The sequence below is a fragment of the Bubalus kerabau genome, chromosome 7 (assembly GCF_029407905.1).
Source record: "Bubalus kerabau isolate K-KA32 ecotype Philippines breed swamp buffalo chromosome 7, PCC_UOA_SB_1v2, whole genome shotgun sequence".
Taxonomy (NCBI): Eukaryota; Metazoa; Chordata; class Mammalia; order Artiodactyla; family Bovidae; genus Bubalus; species Bubalus kerabau.
The window spans coordinates 89,934,575-89,958,238 of record NC_073630.1 but is presented as its reverse complement, the minus strand read 5'-3'; the positions used below and the strand labels follow the sequence as shown (position 1 = coordinate 89,958,238).

General features: G+C 37.3%; 1 protein-coding gene across 1 annotated transcript; it reads right to left on the bottom strand.

The window, feature by feature from the left end:
- Positions 1–11,939: 11,939 nt before the first annotated feature.
- Positions 11,940–13,106, bottom strand: CABS1 (calcium binding protein, spermatid associated 1). Its single transcript, XM_055588731.1, has one exon. The coding sequence runs from the start codon at positions 13,104–13,106 to the stop codon at positions 11,940–11,942; it is 1,167 nt and encodes a 388-aa protein (XP_055444706.1).
- Positions 13,107–23,664: the final 10,558 nt, after the last annotated feature.

The window sequence follows — 23,664 nt, the reverse complement described above, 5'->3', positions numbered from 1 at the left end:
GGAAAATGTGGTTTACCTTGATTTGCCTCTGTCTTCTTGTGATTGGTACATTTGTCATCTTAGTTCTAGAATTTATGGAATCTGTTGTTGCTGGTTGTCAGCATCGGGGCAGGGGCAGTGCCAGCATCAGGGACAGGGGCAGTGCTGGCATCAGGGGCAGGGGCAGTGCCAGGATCGGGGCAGGGGCAGAACCAGCTGCTGCAGCACATGTAGTGGCCTTGGGTCGGAGGGTGCTGGGAGCTGTGGTGCTGGATGCAAAGCCTGTAGTTTTGCTGGTAGAGGCAGCGGAAGCCTTGGTGGTTGCTGTTGGAGGAGCACTAGAAGTAGCTAGTGGAGCTTGAGAACTGGGGTTGATAATATTCTTAGATGTTGGAGTAGGTCTGGGTGATAGACCATGTGGGCGGTGAGGGAAGAGGAGATTGTGGAATATCTTTGGAGTCCATGACGACCACGGTTACCGTGTGGATTTGCAGAAGCTTGTCCAAATTTTGCAAACTGCTCTCTTGTCTTATGAGGGTGTGTTTGTTTAGATGGTTTAAAGCTCTCTTTGGAACTTTCACTAAACTTAAAAGAACACAAAACAATTATCTTTATGCAAATGACATGCATAAACTAGCTTGTAATCAAGTTTTAATATGTATCCATGTTATTACTCAAATTTGTGTAAATATTCTGACTTTATTTCATAAGTAATTTGATGCGTGTACCCACCAAGAAGAGAGAATTATGAACTTTGGTGAAATGTAAACTGTATTTCTGCTATTCTCAACACCTAATAATTTTATTACAAATTTTCTCCAAATGTGTTCCATGGTAAACACTGTATTAAAAAGATTTTGGTAGTCAAATAACTATGGAAAAGTAAAATACTTTTCTTTACTACAAGACTTGTTGACATTGTTAATGTAATATGTCAATGGCTATTTAGCGTATCCAAAGGATATGCAATATTTCCCAAATTTATTTCACCATGGAAATGTGTGTGTGAGTATCTGTAGCGTTTCTTCATTCTAGTGTTTAAGTGTTTCATGGAGAACATTTTGGGATATGCTAATTTCCATCCTGGAAAACAGCATAGTGTATTTTACTGCTCTGAATAAAGAGAATGAAAGGAAATTATAGGAGCTTTGTGTTACTCCTATTGTAGATCCTAATACGAGATTGACAGAGCATTCCGTAAATCCACATGGCTGGCATTTGGACAGAATCATAGACAGTAAGAGCTAGAAATGTCTTAAATTAGTCACTGTACATCTTCCCAGTGAACCTCAGTGTAGCAATGCTATGGGCAATTTTACTGGCTTTAGTTACATGGATTTTCATATGGCATTCCTTAGGATTTTGGTTTAGGTCCTTGTCTCTTATTTCATCTTCAGTGGCAGAAGTTAATCACTGAGATTCTAAATATGACACTCCTCTTGCCTCTTCATGCAGGATTCATTCTTAAAGTGAATAAAGTCAGAGAAATAGTCAAATACCTGACTTCAAGATGAAGAAGGAATAAGTTGCTAAAAATTGTCATAAACTTTCAAGGTAGGCTTGAGATTTTTTTTTTCCCTAAATATCAGCACAGTTTGGATCACTAAACCTAGACAACATCTGTCCCATAGCATTGGAAGCAGGATAACTTTTTCGTTTTAAAGGATTCATTTAGAATACTTGTCTTAGAACGGGGAAGAGAGAGCAGGAGGATGAAACAGGATGATGTGACAAGTATTTTCAGGTAATATGCCCTATTGGGCAGCCCACCTCCATTCTCACCTGTGGCGGAGATTGTGAGAATTAGAAATGGAAGATCTAAGCACACAGAAATAGGCAAGTTAGAGTTTCTGTGGCATAACAGGGACAGGTGGATAGAGTTCCTCACTTTCCCTCGGGGTTTCTCTTCTGCCCACACAGTTTAAAGAGTCTCTTAATTAAACACTTATCAGATTACATTAAACAAGAAATGGCAGAGAGCTTATTTAACTTATATGCAGAGTATATCATGAGAAACGCTGGGCTGGAGGAAGCACAAGCTGGAATCAAGATTGCTGGGAGAAATATCAATAACCTTAGATATGCAGATGACACCACCTTTATGGCAGAAGGTGAAGTGGAACTCAAAAGCCTCTTGATGAAAGTGAAAGAGGAGAGTGAAAAAGTTGGCTTAAAGCTCAACATTCAGAAAACAAAGATCATGGCATCTCGTCCCATCACTTCATGGGAAATAGATGGGGAAACAGTGGAAACAGTGTCAGACTTTATTGCTTTGGGCTCCAAAATCACTGCAGATGGTGACTGCAGCCATGAAATTAAAAGACTCTTACTCCTTGGAAGAAAAGTTATGACCAACCTAGATAGCATATTCAAAAGCAGGGACATTACTTTGCTAGGGTCTTCTAGAAGTAGGTAGCAAGAGATGCTTCATTGGTAGAAGGAAAACAAAACAAATACTGATTTGTTTTTGCTAAATTTTAACCAAAGAAAAAACATTTATGCATATTATGGTACATCTATGGCGTATATTGTATCTATGGCATAAAAAGAACTTTTGTAAAGTTTTTTTGACAAAAAACTTTTGTCAAATTTGTAAGAAAAATATCAAATCCAACAGATACATGCAAAGGTTAAGAATAACAAATTCCAATAACAATGTGAGTAGTAGATAAAAATGTGGACAGAAGTCCTTGTTTTGTTGTCAAGAAAACAAATAGAACTTTCTATTTGACCTACTATTTTACAATTACTAGGGAGTTATTTTAAAAGGTTAAACCAAAATATAGTCAAGGTTGAGGTAAGGTTGACATCCTTGTGTGTAGCTGTTGATTCTATTACTTGAGACAAACTTTTTGAAAGCAGGATGGCAATATACAAAAGAAACATGAAAATGTCTATACCTTTAACTTGAAGAATCTCAGTCTTGAGGATTTTTATTGATAAATTAGCCAATAGAAAAAAAGTTTAAATGTTCATTCCAGTTACTTATAATTTAAAAATATTAATACTGATATTGATGACTATAGAAATTTGAAAAATACTTAAGTTATCATGATAAGTGAAAAGTTTAAATACCATACTTTGAGTAAATTATCCAAATAGATAAGAACTGGAAAATGTAAGGAAGAATTAAATAAAGGTGGTTATGATGGTTTAATTTATATGCAGATTTTCTGTTATTAAAAACTTACTGTGTTTTGTTGATTTTATAATTTAAACACACAAAAGAAATTAAGAAATTGCCATTAAAATGGTCTTTTGGCTCTGATTTTGACCTTTCCATATTTAAGACACTAGACAGAAAAGTTTAAATATTTACTTACAACTTAAAAATGTGTATCATTAGAAATATGAAATATTTATATTAATCTTGTCATCAGTTCAGTTCAGTTCAGTTCAGTCGCTTAGTCGTGTCCGATTCTTTGCGACCCCATGAATCGCAGCACACCAGGCCTCCCTGTCCATCACCATCTCCCGGAGTTCACTCAAACTCAACATCCATCGAGTCAGTGATGCCATCCAGCCATCTCATCCTCTGTCATCCCCTTTTCCTCCTGCCCCCAATCCCTCCCAGCATCAGAGTCCTTTCCAATGAGTCAACTCTTGGCATGAGGTGGCCAAAGTACTGGAATTTCAGCTTTAGCATCATTCCTTCCAAAGAACACCCAGGGCTAATCTCCTTTAGAATGGGCTGGTTGGATCTCCTTGCAGTCCAAGGGACTTTCAAGAGTCTTCTTCAACACCACAGTTCAAAAGCATCAATTCTTCGGTGCTCAGCTTTCTTCACAGTCCAACTCTCACATCCATACATGACCACTGGAAAACCATAGCTTTGACTAGATGGACCTTTGTTGGCAAAGTAATGCTTTTCAATATGCTATCTAGGTTGGTCATAACTTTTCTTCCAAGGAGTAAGCGTCTTTTAATTTCATGGCTGCAGTCACCATCTGCAGTGATTTTGGAGCCCAAAGCAATGAAGTCTGACACTGTTTCCACTGTTTCCCCATCTATTTCCCATGAAGTGATGGGACCAGATGCCATGATCTTTGTTTTCCGAATGTTGAGCTTTAAGCCAACTTTTTCACTCTCCTCTTTCACTTTCATCAAGAGGCTTTTTAGTTCCTCTTCACCTTCTGCCATAAGGGTGGTGTCATCTGCATATCTGAGGTTACTGATATCCCGGCAATCTTGACTCCAGCTTGTGCTTCTTCCAGCTCAGCGTTTCTCATGATGTACTCTGCATATAAGTTAAATAAGCAGGGTGACAATATACAGCCTTGACGTACTCCTGTTCCTATTTGGAACCAGTCTGTTGTTCCATGTCCAGTTGTAACTGTTGCTTCCTGACCTGCATATAGGTTTCTCAAGAGGCAGGTCAGGTAGTCTGGTATTCCCATCTCTTTCAGAATTTTCCACAGTTTATTGTGATCCACACAGTCAAAGGCTTTGACATAGTCAATAAAGCTGAAATAGATGTTTTTCTGGAACTCTCTTGCTTTTTCCATGATCTAGAGGATGTTGGCAATTTGATCTCTGGTTCCTTTGCCTTTCCTAAAACCAGCTTGAACATCTGGAAGTTCATGGTTCACGTATTGCTGGAGCCTGGCTTGGAGAATTTTGAGCATTACTTTACTAGCGTGTGAGATGAGTGCAATTGTGTGGTAGTTTGAGCATTCTTTGGCATTGCCTTTCTTTGGGATTGGAATGAAAACTGACCTTTTCCAGTCCTGTGGCCACTGCTGAGTTTAAAATTGTTTTAAGTTTTTGAAATTTAAAAAATGGTGTAATAATAAAGGATTCTCTCTGGTCATCCAGTAATGCTAGCCTTGCTTAGCTTCTGAGGTCTGGAAGCTCAGAGAAAGAGTATAGGTGATTCATACCTTATAAAGGATTCTTTTTCCTTAAAGAAAAACAGAATCCTTTCTCTTTTGTTCCTATTGCTAAGTAAAATATTCTTATAATTATTATGTTAGCATTTGCTTCTGGGCTAATCCAAATTATTTCCTGAAGCAACAAAAAAAAGTGTTATAATATTTAACAGTTGACATCTGTCCTTTTCATTTTTCCTGAGAAAACATCATGGTTAATTATCTATGCATCAGAAAAAGTGAAGGCTTATGCTTTATAATTTAAAAATACTATCGTACGTTGATTTCTTTCCTTTATTGTGGATGGTTTGTTAAACAACTTGACTTTTTACCAACAAGCAATAATTATTGAAACTTGACTGCAAACTCTAGGTATAATGCACATTTTCACAATAAAGATCGCTATTTACAGTATTTGCCTTGCTGCTATGTACTAATGTTGTGGAATCTGAGGTGGCAGAAAGTATTAGAAGATGATAGCTTTTCTTGTGTTCATCTTCAACTTTTTAAGATAAAGTAACTGAAACTCCAATACTTTGGCCACCTGATGTGAAGTGCTGAGTCATTTGAAAAGACCCTGATGCTGTGAAAGATTGAGGGCAGGAGGAGAAGGGGATGATAGAGAATGAGATGGTTGGATGGCATCACTGACTCAATGGACATGAGTTTGGGTGAACTCCGGGAGTTGGTGATGGACAGGGAGGCCCGGCGTGCTGCGGTCCATGGGGTCACAAAGAGTCGGACACGACTGAGCGACTGAACTGAACGGAACTGAAAGTTAGTTTTCAGAGATAATGAAGTTAGCTCAACTGAAACATTAAGTAGCTGGAGGGCAGCTGCAAGCGTTACATTCATGTCTTGCTTTCTTTTGTACATAAAAATGAGAAAAAGATGAGTAGTGAGCCATTTGATACCAATTACTATGCTTTTTACCACTAGACTAATAATTCTTCAAATTTTAGCAGAAGTTATGTTGTGCATGACAATAGTTGTCTTGCTTAGAAGAAACGTGCCAATTATTGAGCTGTTGAAAACATGAGCATTGCAGTAGTTTGACATTTGCTTTGATGTTAGTAGGTTTTACTTTCCATTAAAGTGTCATTCATCACCAGAAAGATGGAAAAACATCATATGCTTACAGGTGGGAAGTTTATTGGTGCATAATTGAATTTGTGATGCTTTTCTTTCAAGTTAGCTGTTAACAATGGTGTATCTTGGTGTTGAGGAGGGCATGACAACCCACTCCAGTATTCTTGCCTGGAGAATCCCCATAGACAGAGGAATCTGGCGGGCTACAGTACATGGGGTCAGAAAGATTCGGACATGACTGAACGACTCAGCACAGCACGTCCTGGCATTAATTCCCCCAGTGATGACTGAAGATCAGATGAGGACTTCCAGACTTTTAGTGCTCAAGGTGAATTTGAGGTCACTGGACACAATATCTCCTCAGATATTGTTTTCATTGTTGTTGTTTGTGTCTTAAATTTTTTAGGATAACTTATTGCAATGAGAACAATCTAAAATCAAGATCAAGGTGTAGTCTTAGATCTCTGTGCTTTTACATAGAAAGTAACTTTGTACATGGAGAGACTGAAACTTTACAAAAGAACTAGCTCACAGATTCACATCCTAGTATTTTAACCCAGATCTATTTATCTCTATGGGTTTCCCTGATGGCTCAGATGGTCAAGTATCTGCCTGCAATACAGCAGATCTGGGTTCAATGCCTGGGTTGGGAAGATCCCCTGGAGAAGGAAATGGAAACCCACTCCAGTATCCTTGCCTGGAAAATCCTGTGGACAGAGGAACCTGGCAGGCTACAGTCCATGGGGTTAGAAAGAGTTGGACAAGACTGAGTGACTTCACTTCACTTTTTTTTTTAAATTAATTTATTTTAATTAGAGGCTAATTACTTTACAATATTGTATTGGTTTTTCCAAACATCAACATGAATCCACCACGGGTGTACACGTGTTCCCAATCCTGAACCCCCCCTCCCACCTCCCTCCCCATACCATCTCTCTGGGTCATTCCAGTGCACCAGTCCCGAGCTTCCTGTATCCTACATCAAACCTGGACTGGCGATTTGTTTCTTATATGATATTATACATGTTTCAATGCCATTCTCCCAAATCATCCGCCCCTCCCTCTCCCACAGAGTCCAAAAGACTGTTCTATACATCTGTGTCTCTTTTGCTGTCTCCCATACAGGGTTGCACAACAAAAGAAACTATAAGCAAGGTGAAAAGACAGCCTTCAGAATGGGAGAAAATAATAGCAAATGAAGCAACTAACAAACAAGTAATCTCAAAAATATACAAGCAACTCCTGCAGCTCAATTGCAGAAAAATAAATGAACCAATCAAAAAATGGGCCAAAGAACTAAATAGACATTTCACTTCACTTTTGTCTTTCCTTTGCACCAAAATATTTTTGCATGCATGCTAAGTCACTTCAGTCCTTTCCAACTTTTTGTGACCCTATAAACTGTAGCCTGCCAGGCTCTTCTGTCCATGGGATTCTTCAGGCAAGAATACTGGAGTGGGTTGCCATTTCCTTCTCCAGGAGATCTTCCCCATCCAGGGATCCAACCTGAGTTTCCTGCATCTCCTGCATTGGCAGGTGGGTTCATTACTAGTGCCACCTCTAAGTATGTCTAATTCCTGTTAAGAAAATTTTTGATTAATTCTTACAGTGGACAAATTGAGTTAGACTCTGTCTCAGGCATTTTTGTGACTATCAACCAATTGATTTCCTGGAATAAATTTGAGTGATAAATAATGCTTTTACACGTTAGTGGTTTCCCTGGTGACTCAGTTGGTAAAGAACCTGCATGCAATGCAGAATACCGGGGTTCAATTGATGGGTCAGGAAGATCTTCTGGAGAAGGAAAGGGCAACCCACTCCAGCATTATTGCTTGGAAAATCCATTGGACAGAGGATCCTGGTGAGTTACAGTCAATGGGGTTGCAACAGTCAGCATGACTTAGCAACTAAACCACCACCACCACACCACATTAATATATATGAATTCCCTTTTCTTTTCTGACTTTGTTGTAAGTTATATCTAATCTAAAACTCTATAGAATGAGAGAAAATATGAGGATTCCAACTCACAAGATTTGTTCTCATTATAGAGAAGCAGCCAACTTGGCCACAACAACAAATGCCTGGGGCTGATACTGGAATGTTCAGATTTTTACATAAAATTTTCATGTCACGTAGGCTATGTAGTTAAGTTTCTGCTTGTTACTAATTTAGTAGGGTAAATGGAATACACTGATAAATATTGGAATGTACTGAGTATTGGAATATATATTCTTATTGGTTTCTGCTATAGTTTGTCTCTCTGCCTCTTGCTTCCGCTATCATTCCCAAGTCTAACTTTTACTGTTTCATCAAAATAGTCTTTCCAAAGCTCAACATATTAATTGTGTTAATATGTTTCCCTTTCTTAGAATTTTAGACACTTCTCATTTTCACATCAGCATTTCTCAAAATATTACACAGAGCATTAGTTACTAGTGAAATTTACTGGGGCTCTGTGAAAAATATACCTCCATGAACACTTCATATGTTGGGGGCTTCCCAGATGGCTCAGTGGTAAGGAATCCACCTGCCAATGCAGGAGATGCAGGAGATGTGGGTGCAATCCCTGGGTTAGGATCCCCTAGAGGAGGAAATGGCAACCCACTCCAGTATTTTTTCCTGGAAAATCCCACAGACAGAGGAACCTAGCCGGCTATAGTTTATAGGGTGGCAAAGAATTGGACATGACTGAGCAACTGAGCATGCATGCACATACGAGCACTTCATATACCTACTCTCTTTGAAGACATCAGAAAATATGCCCCAACATTATTAGTGCATTTTAGCATGAAAAAAAATTTTAGCTCCTGTGAAAAGCCCTATTAATTTTGGTTAAACTAACTCAGAAAATATAATCTGTTAGTTATTTGAAATTTTAACCCTAAATAGCTATATGCATAATGTGATGTTTAATGTTATGTGTTAATTTGGTTAGATTGTGGTGCCTTGTTGTTTAATCAAACACTTGTCTAGATGTTACTGTGAAGGTATTTTGTAGATGTGATTAACAATAAGTTAACTTTAGATATAACATATTTTCATAATGTGAATTAGCCTCATCTAATCAATTGAAAGCAAAGACTGAAATTTCTTAAAAAATAAGAAATTTTGCCTTAAGACTGAAACATAGAAACTGTCTGAGTTTCTAGCCTGGGGACTTGCCCTGTAGGTTTTGGATTCAAAATGGCAATATCAACTCTTAATTTTCAGACTATCAACCTATGCCGTAGATTTCAAATTTGTCAGTCTCTACAATCATAATAATCCAATTTCTTAAAATCTCTATCATCGTTGGTTCTGTTTCTTTGGGGAACTCTGACATATTAATGATCTGACAGTTTATCTTTCCCTTCAAAAGGCTATATCAGTCATTTGATATGTCTGTTCCATTCTCTCTCAGATCCACTGTGCTTTAACTTTTCTTCAATGGTATAGAGCACACTAAGTATTTTTATGCTTCTGGATCTTTGTTCTTGCCTTTCGCTCAGTGATACCCTTTCAGTACCAGTAAACTCATATTCATCCATAAGTATCCAGTTTATACCATTCTTCCTCTGAGAGCATTCATCGCCTAATACATCATCATTCACTATTTAATTTAATTCATTAATTTAACAGATTTTATTGAAGTTCTACTGTGTTCAAAACTCTTAGAATTGAGCAATGGACAAGGCGGATATGATCTCTTCCCTTAGGGTGGGGTGACTAGCTCTATTTATTTAGGAAACTCTAAGTTTATGCTCCTGGTTTTGGAGTCATTATTTTCTTTCAGCTCAAAAGTGTTCTGGTATTGATGATGTATTATGTAATCATCTTACTTATCCAACATATAAACTGGTAGGGAAGATAAACATTATATCAACAGGTGTTATGTATTGAGTTGTGTCTTTCCTCCCACTCCCAAGTATGATGAAGTTCTAACTCCCAGAACCTGTCAATGTGACCTTATTCAGACTTGAGATCTTTGCAGATGTAACCATGATGAGGTCACACAGGATTTAGGGGCCTAATACAATGAGCTGTGTCCATATAAGAAGGGGAAATCCAGACACAGAGACACACAAAGAGAGCATTGTGTGATGAAGGAGGCAGAGATTATAGTGACTGTCTATACGCCAAAGAATGTAAATAATTGCTAGCAACCAACTAGGAAGAAGCAGGAAAGATCCTCCTTCCTAAGCAAAGTTCCTAGAAGAAACTGTAGTTGGAGTTTTAAAATAATGATGCTTTTCAGATTGCTTCCTAGTTCAGTACTAAGGTTGATATGAGGATAAGTGATTAAAACCTTTAATGGCTCTCAAATATATTCTGGATAAAATTCAGAATGTTCAACAAACACCACATAATTTTTCTCCTACCTACTTTTCCATTTCAACTTGTGTCATTTTTCCAACCACATGCTCAGTTCATTTTCTTGAATAATTTGAGGCATTTCTTGCCTCAGGGCTTTGGACAGGTTATATCCCCAATTCTCTACATTTTTTCAATCTTTAGTTTAAATCTCACTTTTTCAGACACAACTTCCCTGGACCTGAATTTGTGTGAAATCAAAGCTGTAGTCTCTTATTATATTTGCTTATATATCCAACACAATCTGTAGTTAGGCAGTAACTCAACATTATTCTAGTCTATAGTCCGGCCTTCCTTGGTGACTCAGCAGTAAAGAATCCTCCTGTCAATGCAGGAGACATGGGTTTAATCCCTAGGTGGGGAAGATTCCCTGGAGAAGGAACTGGCAACCCACTCTAGTATTCTTGCCTGGAAAGCCCCATGGACAGAGGAGCCTGATAGGCTACAGACCATGGGGTCACAAAAGAGATATGACTTAGCAACTAAACAACAAAGTCTATAGTCTATGTCGTGTAAATTCCTATCCCTCTTCACCCACCTCCCATATAGGTACCTTTAACTTTCAACTAGTGCTTTGGCTTTGTTTTTCTTTATAAAGAATAATAAAATTATGAGTCCTTATAGGATCATTCTACTTGATTCCCAGAGCTAAGTTATTCTTTAAACAATGAATTTTCATTTTTTTCACTCATATCTCTAATTTGAGAATTCTGGTCTAGAATATCAATCACATTTACATACAGTAAATCAGTTGCTGTCAAGAAGATTTATTGAAGAGAATTCAGCAAAGTGAAAACAGGCCCATTTTAACAATTGGTGTCAAAAAAGAATGAAGATGTATGTTCTTGAATTGCTAACCCAAAGCATAAGAAGAGTGCAGTATCAATGCTTAAGACCTGAAAAAAATTAACAAAAATTCAGGAAAGAGATTTTAAAGAAAAAAATTAAATTAATTCATATGTTTACATACAATATTGTTTTTGACAGATGTATACATTTGTAAAATATCATTTTGCCTTAGTTTGCATCCAGCATGAGCCAGGAACCCTGTAATATTTCTTATATTTCTTACATGTGGATGCTAAACAATTACTAAATAGCCTTATTTTTTCTATGAGTGTGGGTTTCAAATATATTTTTCAGTAGAGAATCATTGGTTGCATACTAAAAAGATATCTGTTTAGAATAAGCATTTAAGGTCTTTTAAAACTACAATTGTTTTTGAATATGTTGTTAATTTGATTCTCTTTGTCTCTAACTCACATTAAAATATGCTATTGAGGATTAACTAAAATGATGTATATGATTAGACGCAGTGGGGAGTGAGCTTGCTTTATTGCTCTCTCTTAATATCCCTGAAGGCTGGGATTAAAGATCTTATATTAAAATAAGTAATTATTGGATAACTCAATTAAACTTTGTGATAGTAGGGAAACTCTTGTATTGCTGACTTTTTAAAGTTTCCCAAAATATATTCTTCTGCATGACCACTATTTTTAAACCCGTGCATTTTCTAAATTTTGTACTTGCCTTAAACGCTCACATTCTTTCGTTTATTAAGATTTATTGCTTGCTGGACAAACTTATTAGATGTTAAAACTAGCTGCCTAGGCTACTGCACAATACTTTGTGGCATTTCTGTTGTTGCTTTCAAATCAGGAACTCATCTGGTTCTTCTTTCAGTAGTTTAAAGACACCAGTTTCAGTTGTGAAATTGTCTTCTTTATGGTTGAATGCATCTAGATCAGGAGTAGTTCCTGACAATTCATCAGTATTCTTAGTTACAGATTCCATTCTATTATTTTCAGGCAAATCTTCTTCTGTAAGCGAATCTTCCATGAGGTTCATAGCTACTGATGTAGGGATGACGAAGTCATATCTGGATTCTACGGCAGTAAGCAGAACAGAATGACTCTCTTCTTCATTTGCCATATCCCTCTCCATCCAAACACTGACTTCATCTGTAGACTCTTCATCAGTTAGCAGAGCATCTTCTGGGTTATCTTTGTCTCTTTCAGCAGTGGTAGTGAGTTCAAACACAGTGATGAACTTTTCCTCATCAGAATCAGTTAGTTTAGGCACAACATTGGGGTCATTTTCTGGAAGAATTAAGTCAATTTCTGTTATTTTCTCTTCTGTAAGGGCAGTTATGTCTGGAATAGTGGTGAGGTTTCTTTCAGTAGTTGGAGTGATTTCAGCCTCAGGGACAGAGGAGTCAGTAATATGGGCATTCTCATCAGCAGGGACTTTGAACTTAACTGAGGAACTATAATTGCTTACATCAGATTTACCCATTGTAGTTGGAAGGATCGGGGTGTCAGCAATAGCAGCTGTGCTTTCCTTTGGTGTGCCAGAGACTTCAGATGTTAGTGACACATCTTTATCCCCTGGGTCAGTGGTATCCAAGAGAATATCTTCTTTTGCTATGTCCGTGGAAAAATCTATTAAGGAAATGGCATCTGTTGATGAGATATTACCAGTTTTCACTGGCAAGAAGTTTTCAGTGATAGACTCACTAGCCATTGGGTTTTTAATGTCCATCAGAGTGGCAAATTCTTTCTCCAGGTGGGATTCAACATCATCTTCTGATTTTTGTCTTTCCTTTGGTGGTATAAGCTTGTTGCCTGTAGTTGTTGAAAAATCATTTTCTAGCATATAGTCATTTACTGAAGTAACGTGGTCTCCTTCTGAAGTAATAGTTGTTTCTGATTTAGGAATAGTGTTGTCAGCCCCAAAGAAGATGGTTGCCTCAGTTGTTGTCTTAGTGCTTTCTGCTGGAGGATGAGAATAAATTTTTGGCAAACCATCTTCAGCCATGGGACAAAGTGGCACCATGCACACTCAAAGGTCTTCCCCTGGGTGCAGTGGCATCCCTAGGCAGGAGAGTGGTGTTCATTATAGTGATTGAAGCATTTGTCATCATGGTGATTGTTGCATCAACCACAGGGCCACTGGCCCTGGCTCTCCTTGGAGGTTGTTTCTGTGCTCTGATTGGGCACTGAGTTATGAGTACTGACATTAAATGAAAGAACTTCCCAGGTGGAACTAGTGGTAAAGAATCTGCCTGCCAGTGCAGCAGACAAAAGAGACCTGGGTTCGATACTTGGGTTGGGAAGATCTCCTGGAGAAGGAAATGGCAACCCACTCTAGTATTCTAGTTTGGAAAAATCCCATGGACAGAGGAGCCTGGCAGGCTATAGTCCATGGGATTGCAGAGTTGGACATGACTGAACACTTGTCAGTAGTCTTAAATGAAAAGATAATAGAGCCCTCTCTGTTTATGAAATCAACATTAAAAGCCAAATAGTATAATTTTGGGAACTTGAGATTTACCATGTCTCTTTATAAGTGCTATACCTTCCAACATGTGTCTCGTGTCACTTGAAACATATAGCAAAGTCTGCCATGTACTTAATGGGTTTAGTGTCAATGAGGGAAATTTCAGGTGCCATGTATTATCAGCATCAGCTTCAGGCTACCTGTTTCTCAAGTAAGTAACAGTGTCTTTTGGAAATAAAGCATCTTCTCTTCAGATTCATAGTATTTAAATGTCTAAAACAAATTAATGACATTTTTGACAGTGAATGTAGCTGCAGAAGCTAATTAGGTAGTAGAGATTTCAGTTAATTATTTTCTTTAGAGCAGGAATTCTCACTTTTTCAGTAGGGATAATAAAAATAAGTTATTGGTCTGTTAGGGTCTTGCTAGTTTTCTTCTTCATTGTAGTTGATTTTATTGAATTAACTTGAATAATAGTGAGATTGTCCGATTTTGTAGGTCAAATTATTTAGGAATGGTTTTCTGTAGACAGTGTTATTTCAACCCCAAACACACAAAGACTTTTCTGGCAGAGAGTTGACGTTATACATAAAAATTCACCCAGAAACAAGATCAGGGTGTGAATAACTCTTCAGCCTTAATAATTATATCCTCAATTTCAGAGGGAGTATCTTTTTTTTTTTTTAAATGATGTTAGTCATCATTATTTTGTTATCATCCTTAAGCTTTAGCTAATTAGGTGAAAAGGGATTGTACTCTGATGTTAAGTTTTTCTTAATGTTGTTAAAAGGAACAGACTCAGGCAGAACTAAATCTGAAAAAAGGTAGTGGCATCACCCAGACCAGTAGTTTCCATCTCAAAGACAAATGCTTATTCTTCATTAAATATGGACTCAGCCTCAAAGTTTGGGCTTCCCTGGTGGCTCAATGGTAAAGAATCTACCTATAATGCAGGAGATGCAAGTTTGAATCAGGAAGATCCCCTGGAGAAGGGAATGGCTACCCACTCCAGTATTCTTGCCTGGGAAATCCCGTGGAAAGAGATGCCTAGCAGGCTATAGTCCACGGGGTCACAGAGTTGGGCATGACTAAGTGACTAAGCACGCATGAACTCAGCCTCAAAGTTTACAGTGTTGTCTCTTAGTTGATTGGTCTGGGACAAGTATATCACTACTTTCTGTGGAAATATCAGATAGGTTTTAAGATGGACAATTTTCACTTCAAATATATGGGCAGCTTTCCAGAAATGTTTTTGCTTCAAGATGCTACCATTACTCTTGAGAGCTCCAGTGTCTTTATTGATGTAGAGAATGCTGTCAGCATCCAGGACAAAGAAGGAAGTCTCAGGTTAGTTATAGACACATTAAAAAAAAATTTCTAAGTAGAAATAAAGTCAGTTCCAGCACCATTAAAAGAAATATGAGGGTAAAGCCATTCTCTGGGTTGGCTAATTTAATGGGAGGTTTTTAACCTCTACTTTTTTTCTTTCTCATAATTTGGTATTTGTGAAGCTTGATTCAAGATAAAGCATATTATAAACAGAAGACTTGGTGGTTTTTTGGGGGAATTTTGTGTGTGTATGTGTACAAAAAGGGAAAAAATGTTAGTGTTAGGTGTATAACTGCTAAGTTATCTTAGAGTATTTGGTATTTGTTATGTTGAATAGAGTAAAAAATAAGGAGCAAAATATTCATTCTTATAAGCATTTATTCCTTGGTTAGAAATGTCAGGTAAAATGATAACAGCTTCATGAATAAAAATAGTCTTTCATTTCAGAGATTACTTCCATGATCACATCTACTCCCCCAGCGTGAGGTGGAATCACATTGATTTTAGCATAAAAACGCATTTCTGTCTATGGAGAATAATTTTATTATAATATGTGTATTTTATATTGTTGATCTCAAAAAGGACACTTCAGATTGAGAGCGTGTGTCATCCATCAAAAAACAGGAAGCATATGGAGAAAATCCTGGTGGGACTGTTGGAATTTTAGCAATCTTGAGAATGGAACTGGAGTCATCTGCTACAAGGAACATAATTTATTTGACCAATGGATCATTCCTACCAAATGTATTATCTGACATAAGAACAGAGGATCAGATTCTGTAAGTTTCATTTTATCTGAATAGTAGTTTCTTCCATTGTTTTAACATATATCACACTAATGAGAACATTTTGTCTTTTCCCAGAAAAATTTCAAATTTATATCTACTCACATATCTCCTGTGGTACATATCTTCCTTATTTTGGCAGCTGCAGCAAGTTTGGTCGGGTAACATTTTTTTATGTTTCATTTGCTCATGGTGTTTGGCTTGGTGATTATGCATCCTTTTAGATAGCACTTTTTTTTTAAGCCTATTTTTCTTTTTAGTGAAAAAGTAGGACCTGCTAACCAAAGGGATAGATTTTGCAGTAAGCCTCCAGGAAGGTCGTTTGCCACCTTTATGATTTTCAGGAATACATGACTAGAATCCTCAGGTATAGACTTTGAAAAGGCTGATGGCATAGGGATGTCTACCACTGAGACTTTCTTTATATCGAGAATATCTTTCTATTTATCAGAAGAAATGTCATGTGAAGTTTTAAAAGAATCAACTGAGGCAGAATTCCCATTTAGAAAGAGTCTATATATGTTTAGATTTTGCAAATTTATTGGCAAAATAGAGTTCTTAACCTTAATTGACAGGATTATAATCAGAATGTAGCTGTTGTGGTCATAAAATCTTCAATAACAAAAGAATTCCCACCTTCAGAAACAGTGAAAGAACTGAGAGGAGCAGTTGCATTTTGAGATTTGATTGTATCAGGGTCCACTTTTTTCTCTTTCCTTCCAGTGATTGGAATGTTAGGTACTTGAGTAGGGAAATTGTAACTGAAGGATGTGTTAGCCTGTGGGATCACTATTTCTCTGTTTCCTGAGAAGATGGTATGTACAGCAGGGACAGCCAAGACCCTTATATCTGCTTTGTTGTTTGTAGGTGCTTCATGGATATACATTGGGTTAATTGTTTCTATCTGTGACTGAAGAATGTCAGTCTTAAAGTATCTATTTTAGCCTCCTTGTTAGATTGTGGTACTGTAGAAATTCCTTCAAATTAGGTAATTTTTTTTCTATTTCAACAATAGATTCATGTGTAGTATTTCTTCTTCCTTAAGTTTGAAATTCAGTATCTGTTGCCTTGAGATTGGCTACATTAAATTCCAACTGAGAATTTCCTTTTACCATGGAAATTATATATCCATGTTAAATAAAGATTCTCAATCATTGGGAATAGTGATAATTACTTCTGTGGGTAAGTATGAGTTCTCAGCCATCAAATGGGTTTCCTGAGGAACAGATCCCTCTAGAAGTGAATCCTTGGGTATGTGAAAGCTTGAGTAAGCTGCTCCAGGGGCACTATAATAATCCTTATTGACTAGTTTATTATCAGTGATGACACTTTTATTCACAAGGTAATGCCTCAGATATGCATCTTTTAGAAAGTTTGTTCCCACCTAAATAGCTGGATTATTTCTTCTTTTATTTGCACCTGTAAGGTGATTTTCTTCAAATTCAGTAGCTACATCTTTCACTGCAGAAGCTTTAGTTATCTCCCTCATGGAATAGAAATTTGGTTTACTGTATTCATTAGGCAAGAGTAGAAATCTTGATGGCTATTTCCTTGTGGTCTGAATTTTGATCACCAGAAGCATCAATATCAAAAATTTTGTTCTTAGTGATGATAGTAGCAGATGTCTTTGGCTTGACATCTACCATATTGTCTGAAGAACCAGTGGTATCAGCTTGAAGAACAGCATAGAATAAGTGTACAGCCTTTGGAATCCTTTGACTTTTAATACTCTGCCCTTCTGAGACAATGCCTTCATAAGTAAGTGGAGTCTGTAGACACAGGCTTCAATATCTCTGATATTGGCGCTGTTGGGTGATACAAGTTTGCATCTTTTTTAAGTCTGGGGGCTGAAGTTTCTTTAGTAGGAGCATTAGAAGTTAGGATGAAAGTTTCAGGTAATCCTATAGATGAAAGTCTTAGAGATGTGGCACTATCTGATGATGGAAGGCTATAATGGCCAATGGTATTTTTGGTTGCAGTAGAGGTAGGGATATTTGGCATATTGGTGGACAGCTTTTTCAAAGGATAAAAGAAATTAAAAGTTGTGTTGATTGTACTTTCTGTGTCTTCATCCACTTTGGAGATGTCTTTACCTGAATGCTGAGCTAAAGGAAAATTATTAAACCTTGAGTCAGGCACTGCAGCTGTACCTGTTCTACCTTCAGTAAAATCGGGTTTCCTGGATGTGGTGGTGTCTCCTCTCCTGGGTGTAGCTACCTTATAAATGTTAATGTTTATAAGGTAATGTTAATCATCACTGTTTTATAAAGCAGAGTTAGTAACAGTTGTGAATGTTCTGCTGTCAGTTTGGGTTTTGTGTCTAGAAAAAGAGAGTAATCAATTATTTTATCTCCCAAGTCAAAGCCTTCAGAGAGAATTACAGTGCCATCAATACCATTTATGGTGCTTTTTTGCACAGATGATTTGTCAGAAAAACTAGAAGGAAAAGTTTTACTTGAATCAGTTATGAAGTGAGTTACAGGTTTGTTGGTATTGACACTGGCATTAGAATCTTTGAGAACAATGGGATCAAAGTTCTTGTTTTCCTGTCTAGGAGTTGTAGCTTGATAATTTTCTCCAGATTTGAACTCTGAGGATGTTGCTTTAGATAGACTGACTAAATGTCTTTGGGGCATACATGGCTAAACTTATTTTTATAAGAGAATTACTTGCTCTGTCCTCCAATTCAAAGGCATAGTTATCTGAGACATATTCAGAACCACTACCATCAGATAGTTATATAGTTCTCATTTGCTGGAGTGATTTTTCCTGCAGAAAAAATGTCCTCAACTGTTTCTGAACTGTCTTCTGTAAAATAGATGATTTCATACTCAGCAGTTGTTTCTTTCTCTATAAAATCTTTAGGCTCAAATATATTCCCTTTAAAAGTACTTGCCATATCCTTTTCAGAGGTAATGGTATTAGGGAAAATGATAACTTCTTTGGATGAAATAATTGTCTCATCAAATGGAATGTTATAGTCAGTCTTTTTGTTAGTATATTCTCCCCCAGTAGTAACAGGAACAAGTTCAGAATATTTGGAAGTTTCCAGGAATGTTATGAAATAAGGAGGAGGAAAAGTTGACCTATGTCGTAGGCCATTTATTTCAAGTGGAGAGTTTGTGATGGCTCCTCCGGTGTCAGTGAATTTATCAGGAGAGGCAGGCCTAGATGCTTCTGGGAGAGTTAATGTAGAATCGGCTAAAAATATCTTTTTAAAATTAGACTGTGTTTGAGGTCTGAAGGGTGTATCATCAAATTTAACAGTGAAAAGATCTTTCCTATTCTTATTGCTCTTGGAGAGAGGATTGGGCTTGATTCCAGATGGAACATCCACAGCCGGGATGAGAATTTTTGTATTTCTAAAGTGACTTAATTCAGATTTAGCAGCTGGATCTTCTTGATCAAAAAGATTAGTTATTTTCCTTCTCTCATGGACAATATTTTGAGAGTCTTCTTTGGGGGAAAAGGCTTTCATCATAGTTCTTTGAGACTTGGAATATAGTGTGTCTGTCTTAGTCTTATAATTGTCAGGAGTATCTCTATCCAGAGAGAAAAATGAGTCAATTTCACCATTAGTGGGAATATCTGAAAAAGTGGGTGATTTAGTTAGAACATTTGAGGCCAATGGATGGGAATGAGTGTCTGCTTGCATGATTATGACCTGCCCCTCTGGAACATCACTTTCATTAATGGCATCACCATATTCAGTTGGTCTCTTTAACATTACCAACCTAGATAGTAAAGATTCAGACAAGGAGTTATCTGTCATTAGGCCAGAAATTTCAGGATTTTCAGCTAAGGAAGTAGGAGTGAACACGGCAGATGTTAATAGAGATGAGAGTCCTCTAGACTCAACTTTGTCTTTTCCAGGTAACGTGGAATCACCTCCTTCATAACTATCTTCAGTGGAAAGAACAATGAAGTCAGCCACAGTGCTGGATGCCTTATTCAGAGATGAGGAAAAGGTTGAAGGTTTGTTTGCATCCTCAGTATTTTTATTGATGAAGGGAAGATCATCATCAGGAGTGACATTGAACTCAACTAAAGGAATAATGTTGTTCTGTGAATGGGGCATATCTTCCAACTTTGAGTTAAATCTATTTGCATCAAATCTGCCTGATATAGAGGGTTTTGCACCATCTGGGGCAACATTATTATACAAAACAGATGAGATACCTTTCCTATTGAATTGGTCTTTATATTCTACAGGCTTGCTGATCACAGCAGGATCTGTAGAGTCAGTTGTGATTATTCTGTCCTTTTTCATTCTTGTCATGAGTTCTGGGCCTGGAACAAATGGATACTCCATTATTTTGCCTTTAGGGAGAGCAATAATGGTGTTATCTCCAGTTAGAGAACTATATTCTATAACTGTTTCAACTGGAAACTCAGGTGAGGAGGTCCAATTTGAGTCACTTGGAGAATAAATCATGGACCCGGGAGACTTTGTGTTAAAATGGACAATAGAACTTTTGAGAGCAGTAGGATCATTGTCAGAATTACGAATGTCCTCTCTGGGGACCAAGTTTTGGTGTTTCCTGTCAGTTTTGATATCAATTGGATATCCTTGGGTTAAATATTCAGAGATTGCTGTGCTGGCAGAGGGTGCATAAGACTCAGATACACTGAAGTCGTTAGTATGTGTGCCCTTTCCTATAAGGGGACCATTTCCTTCCTTCACTAGTTCAAGGATGTAGTTATTTGTAGCATATTCAAGAGCATTGTCAACAGGTATAATAGTTACTATATCATTACTATTTAGAATATTTTGACCTGCCAAAAAGGTATCATGTGTCTTTTCTGAAATATTTTCTGTAAAAGAAGCTTCTTCCATGAAGGCTGTGTCTTTCTTCATAAAAGTCTTTTCTCCAAATTTATTATTATCAATAATGTTTTTAGTGCCTTTTGTTGAAATAATGGTAGTGGGGGAAATATTGGCTTTAACAGAGGCGATATTGCTTTCTCCAGATGGAATATTATTATTAGCCTTTGTTATGATGCCTTTTTTCATTTTGACAACTGGAGCAACTTTGTAATACTTAGAAGAACGACTGAATATTGTGAAATCAGAAGGAAGAGGAGTTGGTTTCCATGACGATAACCTGTCTGTTCCACTGGAAGAGTTTACAATGGTCCCTTCTCCAATAGAGACTTTAGTAGAACTTGGAACATTAGACCTAGATGCTTCTGGAAGAGTTAATGTGGAGCCAACTGAAGAGATTCCTTTTACATTAGAGTATGCTTGAGGGTTAGTAGAAGTAACATCAAATTTAACAGTGAAAGAATTCTCTTTCAGTGTATTTGCATCTCTTAGAGGAAAATTGCCCATTTCAGAAATATTGACTTCCTCTTCCATGTTGTTGTCACTCTTCGGCAGAGAATTAGACCCAGTTACTGAGGAAAGGATTTTCTCTCCAGTTGGACTGAGAACAATTGCATTTGTAATGTGACCTGCATTAAATTTAGTAGCTGGGTCTTCTTGATCAGGAAAATTAGCTATTTTTCCTTCTTCATAGACTCTATTTTGAGAGACTTTTATAGGATAAAAGGCTTTTATGATTGTTCTATGAGGTTCAGAATATATTTCATCTGTTTTAATTTTAGAAATGTCGACAGTTCCTCTGTTTGCTGAGGGAAGTGAATCAGACTCATTATATGTAGGATTGTCTGCAGAAGCAGTGGAACCAATGGGAAGCTTAGTGGAGGTCAAGGAGTAGAGCTTCAAATCAGTTCCATTAGTAATGGTATCACCACCATCATTAGCAGAATTAGGGTATTCCATCATTGTCTCAAACGTATTTGACCATGCAGTTGAAGTAGCCAAAGGGTTATTTATCACTGGGTCAAAGGTTTCAAGAGTTTTAGTTGAGGCATTAGAAATGAAAATGGGCTTTTCTGGAATTTGTAGAGTTAGGAATTCTTTAGACCTAATATTTTCCTCTGGAGACATGGAATCACCTCTGTCATCAGTATTGTCAATGGAGAGAGTAGTGGTATCATTCACAGTGTGGCCTGTAGGTGAGGAAGAGATTGATGCCTCACTGTTTAAAATTTTGATCTCTTCATTGATAGAAGAAAGTTTGCCATCAGTGATGACACTGAAATCAGCTGAAGGAATAATGCTTTCCCATGAGTGTGGCATCTCTGCCATATTAGTTTTTTCTTTAACATTGGGTAATGAAATATTTTCTGCCTTACCTTGGGAATCAGTGTTATAAGTAGCAGATGGAATGACTTTACTGTAGAATTGGTTCTTATTTTCTAATGGAGAGGTGATCACCAAGGAATCAATGTGTCCATCTAGGAACTTCCTTCCATTCACCATATTTACTGTTATTTCTGGATTTGAAGCAAGGGTATAGTCCATTCTTTTGTCTTCAGGGAAGATAATGCTGGTGTCATCTTCTTTTAAAGTGCCTCCTTTTAGAGGTATTTTACCTAGAAATTTGTGAAGATTCTCACTTGTGTGAGTTGGTGGGTAAGTCATAGATCTGGGAACTTTATAATTCAAATTGTCATTGGAATTGAGACTATTATCCAGGCCAGAACTGAAGTGTTCCTCTCTCGATATCAAATTTTGCAGCATTTCCTTAGTTTTTGTTTCTGCTGGGGCTCCTTGAAATAAATGTTTGTATGCATCAGCACTGGAGTAGAGTGGGTGAGACCCAACTATTTTGGGGTCATAAATGAGAGTAGGTTCTTTAGTAACTGGACTGTTATTCTCCTCCCGTGGTTCAAGGACATATTTCTTTATAACGTCCTCAAAAACTGTGGCATCAAACACAGGACTTATTACATCCTCATCATCTGGAACATTTTCACCCTCTGAGGTAATGTTTGAGATGTTTTCTGTAATAAGAGCTACTTCATTTTCAGTGTTTATATCTTTCCCTACAAAATTTCTTTGCACAGATCTGTTAGTAAAAATAATGTTTAACATGTCTTTTGTTGAAGTATTGGTACTAGGAGAAATGATGTCTTTGTTAGATGGAGAATTTCTTTCCTGAAATGGAGTATTATTATTAGTCTTTGTTGTAGTATCTTTTTTCATTTTGAAAACTGGATCAAGTTCAGAATATCTTGATGAACTCACAGCAGTTGTAAAATCAAAAGGAAAAGGAGTTGATTTCCACAGTTGCTCATAGGATCCAATGGGAACATTATGAAACAAACCTATAGGACCTGCATCTTCATCAGACAGAGCAGAACTTTTCTCCTTAGGCTTTAAAGTCTTTTCATGAGACAAGGTGGAATCAGCTGAAAGTATTCTTTTTAAACTGGGAGGAGCTTGAGGTCTAGCAGAAATATTAAATCTACCAATGAAAGGGTTCTCTCTCAATGTTCTTGAGTCTCCTAAGATGAAATTGCCTGCTTTGGAAACAATGAGTTCCTCCTCCTTGTTACTATTGCTCTTGGAGGGAGTACTGGGCTTGGGGGCTGAGAGAAGTGTTTTCTCCAAAGTTGGAATGAGAACTGTTGCATTTGTAATGTGACTTAAATCAAATTTAGCATTGGTGTCTTCCTCAACAGAGAATGTGGCCATTTTCCTTATTTCAGAAGGGAAAGAACTTATTTGTGTAGGTAAAAGGACTTTCATTGTTGTATCCAAAGGTTGAACATCTGTCTTAATTTTAGAAATGTTAACAGTCTTTCTCTCCACAGTGGATGGCAAATCAGGCCCACCATCTATGGAATTCCTGGTAAAAGTTACTGAATTAGCAGAGGGAATAACTGAGTCCAAGGAATGGGGCTGAAGGTCTGTTTGGATTTTAATTACCTGATTTTCTGAAATATCAGTTCCATGAATGAGATCAAGGTATTTAGTCACTCTCTCTGGTACTAATGATACTGTCTTTGAAGAGTCAGTCAAAGACCCATCACTTCTTAGAGCAGAATCCTCAGTTAGGACTTGAGGCATGAGAATGACACTTTCTCTTGTTTGTAGAGTTGGGAATTCTTTAGATATAATGTTATTTTCA

What these genes read in the sequence shown, in the direction of transcription:
- CABS1 (XM_055588731.1), bottom strand. Translation starts at nt 13,106, where the DNA reads ATGGCTGAAGATGGTTTGCCAAAAATTTATTCTCATCCTCCAGCAGAA.